The 7,478-nt window shown below is 35.2% G+C and overlaps 1 protein-coding gene across 1 annotated transcript; it reads left to right on the top strand.

The window, feature by feature from the left end:
• The first annotated feature begins 4,879 nt into the window (after positions 1 to 4,879).
• LOC131430770 (uncharacterized) lies at positions 4,880 to 6,921 on the top strand. Its single transcript, XM_058595973.1, has 5 exons — positions 4,880 to 5,245; positions 5,306 to 6,003; positions 6,069 to 6,405; positions 6,470 to 6,669; positions 6,738 to 6,921. Exons 1-5 carry the CDS (start codon positions 5,081 to 5,083, stop codon positions 6,802 to 6,804), a joined length of 1,467 nt encoding a protein of 488 aa, XP_058451956.1. The 5' UTR covers positions 4,880 to 5,080; the 3' UTR covers positions 6,805 to 6,921.
• Positions 6,922 to 7,478: the final 557 nt, after the last annotated feature.

The following is a 7,478-nucleotide window of genomic DNA, read 5'->3' as shown; positions in this document are numbered from 1 at the left end:
TTTAGATGTGATGTTTTGCTATTGAATCGAACTATGGGCAACTGCGTTTCAATTGAAATCTATGAGGAAAACAATGTGTCATTCATTTAAAATAATTGAGAATGTAGATACAACGATATATCTTATCGTTTTGATGTGCATTTCAGATAAATGTAGCATGTTTCCCTCTCAATATCAACAGTTTTACACTCATTTTATAAGTTAAGTGTATGTTTTCATGAATTTCATGTGTTCTACAAGGAGTGATAGTTCAAATGCTTTGCACATGATGCTAGCGCGCAAATTATTTTCAGTGTACTTAAATGCAAAAAGTTATCGCTATATCTCGGTTGATTTTCCAGAAGGCCGTAAGAGCTAGTGACAGTTTATCTTTGTTTACTTTCTCTTCTATTAATTACCAAGCGGTTTACGCGTTTATCACTTAACTCTTTCCATAGAATGATGCTCGAAACGTTCGACTTTCAAACAGAACTGTGAAATCCAAGAAAATCATCATCAAAATCACATCACAATAATCGAAATAGAGAGTGAACAAAGAGAAACTGTCACTTGCTCTTACGGCCTTCTGAAAAATCAACCGAGATATGATATTGCAATGTACGACGTGAATTGAAAACAGATGTTTAAGGTAGCGCTTCGCCGTGGTCAGGTCGAAGCAAGACAACTCACTGCTTCCTCTTGCTTTGTCGCCGAAATTTCACCCTAAATTGCAAATTTCTAAAATACTAACCCGATTCACGAAAAATCAAAAACATACGATTGTAGGTAAATGATTTTACTATGCATTTGGCGAAAAATATCAGTTAGAAAGCTTTTCTTTCGCGAGATTTCGTGCGAGTTTTGTTAAAATTTGGTTTTCGTTTTTCCTTTTCTCGCTATAAACAACTCGCATATGTAGGGATGTGCTACGTTTTCAACAAAGCGTCAAAGCTAGTAGCGATGAAAATCATTACTGATTTCTGGTTCTACTGAAACATGAATAGAAATTATTTTACAAAGTAGTAACACTTACTTACATTTTCTACTCATCTATATTCAACGTTTACGCAGAGAGAACGGACAACGAAAACAAAAGAAATGTTGTTATCGTCTACCGCATGTAGCATTTTGCACACCCCAATGCATGCGTTGACATTGTGTGCGTGCGAAAGAATAAGGAAAAACTCATTCATTTTTATAACTCGCACGAAATCTTTCGATAAATATGTTTATCAGGCACAATTTATATACGAACCGATAGAAAAATTAATTATCTAGAATCGTATGTTCTTGGAATTTCCGTTTTCTTCCCCGTTTTCTTCCCCGTTTTCTCACAATTTTGGGTAAAGTGCGTGAAACCCCGGGATAGGCAGCGAACTCCCGTGACCACGGCGAAGCGCTACACTGAGCTAAATTTTCTTTTTCACATTATATGATATTCTAATGATTTTGCACTATTAGCATTTCCAATAATAGTTACAAGATGTGTTCAACATCATGTCAAATATATGAGATAATCTTATGAAACATAAAACTCTTCTTAACGTTATATTTACAGGATTTCCATATAACGAATGAAATTTCCAGTCTGAGTCAAATTTATTGGCGCGTCTTATAACCATTACTAGATATCCGTACAACATACATTGAAACAATTTATGAAGCGCATATTATATTCACTTCGAATTTATTTAGATAGGTTCATATATACCATATGACTAGTTTTATAAAATTTATATATATATATATATATATATATATATATATATATATATATATATATATATATATATATATATATATATATATATATATATATATATATATATATATATATATATAACTTTCAATAGAGCTCATACGAATAGCAGATAATCGCCAACTACTACTTTTCTTTGAGGATTCAAGCTTTACTAGTATTCCGTTCGGTAAGGGAGCACCTCATGAAGAAAGAGAAGTGAGATCCCGAGACTGAAAATAAAAAAAATGAATCTTACTAGACAGATAGAGTAATGAAATGTACCGGATATATATTTCATGGTCCGTTAACGCATATCCTTGAACGAAGTTGGATGAGCTGTCTTGACAGCAATTTAAAATTACATTGAGATGCAGAACCTCCTGAAGAAATGGTCTGGAGCAGTTGATGAATATCGAGGACACAACTATTCACGACTTTCATTGGATTTCCATATAAATTATATGGGATATTTTCGTAACTTTCATTATGATAACGTCCATTTAGATTTGACGTACACATTAAATAAAGATTATATGTTTCCATATAATTTCTATGAATTATATTCTGCATATGATTCATATGACAAATCTAATGAATATAAATAAGATTTTCATTTCAGTGTACCTTTAAAACGACTTTTTTACTGTTCTACCAGAGATGCCAGGTAAAAATTTCAAATATCTGCAGACAGGGTCTGTAAATCTGAAAAAAAATCTGCAGTCAGAAGTATGTCTTGCTGGCAGCAATTTCTATATAAAGTATGACACGCAAAACTGACTTGGTGAGCAAAAAAAAAAAAAAAAAAGGTCGCGGAAATTTCAAAATTCTGTAAATATAGACGAAAGTCTGTGAGAATTTCAAAAATCTGCAAAAGTCTGCGAGAATTTTAAAAGTCTGTAAAAGTCTGCACAACAAAAAATGTCTGCAGCACTATACCCCAAATCTGCAGATTTACAGACAAATCTGCAGACCTGGCATCTCTGTGTTCTACACACACTCCAATGTTTAAAACGTCTTTTTTACTGTTCTACACACTTAAATTTTCTTGCTGAATCTCGGCAAAAAATGCCGAGATTTGCACAGCCGAGTGCTCGGTAATCGTCTCGGCAAAATGTTTGATTACTGAGATGGCTGAACCGATTTTCATGAACTTAGATTTAAATGAAAGGTATTGTAAGCCCACACAAAGTTCCTGAGTTTTATTCGAATCCGATTTCCGGTTCCGGGATTACAGAGTGATATGCGCTCAAAAAATGAAAATAAGTGCACTTACTTTTCTCAGAGACGACTGAAGAAATTCTTACAAACCTAGATTCAAATGAAAGTTACGGAGTTACAGTGTGATTAGTGAAAAAATTCTTATTTCAAACTACTTCCTCACTTTTCTCCGAGATGGCGTGACCGATTTCAACAAACTTAGATTCAAATGAAAGGTCTCATTGCCTCATACAAAACTTTCAAATTTCATCCGGATCCGTCTTCCGGTTCCGGAATTACAGGGTAAAGTGTGTAAAAATTGAATACTGTCACTGCAAAACGTCACGGCAAAACGAAACACGTAAAAAAAATTCTTAACTTGCCTCGAAACTATTCCAATCAGCAGCCATTGTCAATAGAGAACCAAACAACCCGATTCCAGCTATGCTGGTTCTCGGTTTCTGATTCCGGAAGCACCGGAAATAAAAAGTAAAATAATTTCTAAAATTTGGCTTTCCTTGTTCTTGGGGTGTTGATGAATGACCGGAGATTGTGGCCATAGACTCAAAAACGGATCCCAGTCACTTTTCTCGAGCCAACTTCGATTCTGCCGGTTTCCAGATTCCGGTTTCGGAAATACCTCTTTTCGTTTCCTCGGAGATGGCCTAGCCGACCTGAGTACTGTTCACTCTGCAGGTTAAACTAGTTTATGGACAAATCTTTTGTTTTTTAAGAATCAAAGAAAATTATTTTGAAGAATACCACACATTTATATATGAGAATATGTGAAATATGAGAAAGGCATAATTACACCACTAGGTGGATTAAAACAGGTTTTTCTCATTAACGTTTATTTGAGATATCGATGAATTTCGGAGTTGTCTGACCATTGCTCATAATATCAGAAGACCTGAACCAACACAATCAAAGTTATTTTATGTTGCTATCAAATAACAAGTTCCACAAATCAGGCCCGTGCGCAGGGAGGAGTTTGGGGGTTTTAACCCCCCCTCCCCCCCCCATGAAGAATTTTATATTAAAGTGCAAATAACTTGACAATTCATATTTTTTATCAATTTATAAACTGACATAATTCGAACCCCTCCACCATCCCCCCCTGTAATGATTTCTGGGCACGAGTATGTCAGAATTCGATTTACATTGTCAATATAGTGGATGAGGCGCCTTTTCGCCTTTTGGATACCCCCCTCTCCCCTTGAAATATACAAACATACATACATACACACAAATATTTGGCGATCGAACTAATTCGAGTTGTGTCCAACACTCTGCTTTCCGAACCTTGGTTTAATAATTGGCTTTCACAGTGATTGCATACCCTTTCTATATGAGAAAGGTAAATTTATATGTTCCAACTGTCTTTATTGGTAAATGAATAAAACTTTTACTACATGTAAATAAAAGTTACATGATTTACATTTAAACCAAGAAATCCTTCATATTTTCATGATACCATTTGTTGGAAGATACTATTAATTTTATTGTTGAAATGAACAGTAAAAATTGCATTTCTTTTAAAGCAACCTGTAAATATATTACACTTATAGATGAATAAAATAGATTTGCACGAGAAACTTTAATTGTTTTTTGAAAAAATAGTGGTAATGTTTGAAATATTATTCAGAGATTTCAGGACATTACTTAACTAATTTCGTTTCGAACGTTCAACTCCTTGCGCCGATGGAAGATCTCTCAATTGAGTCTAAGTTTTTGAAAATGGGTTGAATTATAGTGCTTATAGGCACTATAGTCTTCTGACATTTCCATCAAGATATATAATCCTTGATACTCTGATTTGTCTATAAAAATTCAAACAATTGAATAAACTAACGCCCGGAATGGGGTGGGTGATTCATAAAACTTTCTCTAGCATTAAAACACATCATTGAAAGGTAAGAATGGTAGCGGCTATTGGATTAGGATCAAACGTTGGTTAACACGTACACGTAGCCTAAATACAAATTGTCCGTTCAACAGGGATCTTTATAAACATTATATAATAACAACACATTTCGTCCTTCTTCGCATGCGCAGGAAATCGCCATGACAACGAATATCGATAAACAAATTGAGCCGCTTTTCCGGTATAATCTTGCTTTTACTTTCGATTCAAACACCATCATTATAAGCTGCAAATAACTTATGAATTTCGATCGTTTCACCTTGATCTCGAATGAGGTTGTGGAATTCAAATCTACGTGGCGAACCGACGAAACTGTCACTCTAACAGATTCGTCGATCGGTACCGATCCACCTCCACCGAAACACGATGCCGAAACGATTGTCGTCGAACAGAAACACATTGGGGTTCGTAGAAGTTTTTTTTATGTTCGAACTATATTACATCTAAAAAAATCAATTTTCCAGACACAAACGGATGAACCCAGTCAAGAGATAGCGTCGTGTGATGATGCCAAACTTAGCCACTGGCTGCGAAAAGTGTATCCGTTGGTTGAGGAGGAGTTGTCCTATGGTATTACCGAGGTATACGACGAAAACGAGAATTTAAGTGAAATCGGCCCCGAAAGACCCATCATACGGAAGCATCAACAGCTGACGCTGCAAAAGTTTCTGACGGATCAGAACAACACTACCAAATTTAACACGGGTTCTGCCACGTGGCTTTCCATTCGTACACGAGATGCACCTCTTCTGGTAGTTTCGTGCAGTCAACAGCACGAAGCCTGGTGTGAACACACGTACGCTTCAGTAACGGTTTTTACTCCGAAAAGAGATTCTTTCGATTCAGTTCAATGGGTTGAGCTATGCAGCAATCCTGTTAAAGCCTGCATTGAAACACTGGTAACGAATCCTTTCAACAAGGATGTACTGGCAGGAGGGACGGTTTCCGGTGATGTCTACATTTGGCAGTATGAGCAGAACTTGAAAAATGAACAAAATTCTTTCGCGGAATTATTTTCCGAGACTACGGATTACGGGAAAGTAGTTGATATGGCATGGATGAAACCATATCCGTTAAGTGATGATTTTGGTCTGTTATCATGTCATACTGACGGAATCGTAATACTTTGGAAAGTTGGCAAACACATCGTTAAAGATAAAACGTAAATTACCGTAATTAGAATAGTAAATTTCATCCGGAATAATAATGCGATAAAATCTATTTCAGGTTACGATTTTCTGCTTCTTCAACGTCTCGCGAAGATTTATTATTAACCCGAATTTTAACAATTACCGACTCAAAATTTGTCATCGGTGCGGATAGTGGCCATATTCGAGTCTGTTGGGTCACTCAGCTAACCACCGTGGGACAATCGGTTCCCGGAGCAACCGTTGATTCTACTGTCTCCAACCAGAGAAGTTTGTTTACACCGTCAATGGTCGAACTTAAATCGCACTCGTTCGCAGTCACAACTCTGCAAAATATAGAAAACCCCAATAAAAAATTTCTACTTAGTTGCGACCTAACTGGAGAAGTTTATTTTCATGACACTACAGATGTCATGGTGAGCCATATAGTTTTGAAATAAACAAACATTTTCTCAGAAATCTAAACCATTTCCATTTCAGAACTCAACACCATCATTGATCATCAAGATGTCGCTGCCATTCAAAAATCGAATTTTCTGCACAGATGATATGCGTTTTATACTGAGCCCTCGCGACAATGGTACACTAGAAGTGTACAACATCGATGACGGTTCACGGGAAATCATCGAAAATAGTGAGCTGATTGGAAGGCCAAGCTTCATCAAGACCAGTGCAAACAAGTAGGATAAGAATTTTTTAACTGATAGGGAATGTTCCTAATTATGCATAAAATTTCAACGTATTTCAGGAAATGGATAGTAACAGGACCTTATGATGGAGCCGTCACGATTTATTCGATGAAGATGGATGTATAGAAAATGCGACACGCTCTGGTTTACAATTTTAGTGCAAACAAATGTTTACACTAATAGCTTTAGTATGAACATAACAATCAATAAAGCAAGCATCTAGAATGCTTTTAGAATAGTGGCATGAGGCTAAGTTTGACCAAAACATTGTTTTTTATTGTGCTGTTCCAAAAACCACAAAAGACTTTTCTATTTTGGAAACATTCAGCAGCTCCTCGTAATTCGTGATTTGTGTATGTTGAAGTAAAGTGAAAAAAGGTACGGAATTCCACACTTAGATGCTCAAGTAACCATGACGCACTATAACTTCACATTAATTCAGCTTTAAAAAAATATTTTGGTCATCAATTATATATATATATATATATATATATATATATATATATATATATATATATATATATATATATATATATATATATATATATATATATATATATATATATATATATATATATATATATATATATATATATATATATATATATATATATATATATATATATATATATATATATATATATAATATAAATGGCACAAACCAGCCTATCTACCACTATTGCACCCTATCGTGAGGGCACATCCTTTACTGATTCGGTTGATAGATAAGGTTACGTTTTTGTTGCTAACAATATTCCTGAGGCTGCGAAGAAAGCACATTTTATCACGCTTAGTGGCCC

This window comes from Malaya genurostris, chromosome 2, assembly GCF_030247185.1.
Source record: "Malaya genurostris strain Urasoe2022 chromosome 2, Malgen_1.1, whole genome shotgun sequence".
Taxonomy (NCBI): domain Eukaryota; kingdom Metazoa; phylum Arthropoda; class Insecta; order Diptera; family Culicidae; genus Malaya; species Malaya genurostris.
Note: the sequence above shows the minus strand (reverse complement) of the source record. Positions and strands in the feature narration are given on the sequence as shown.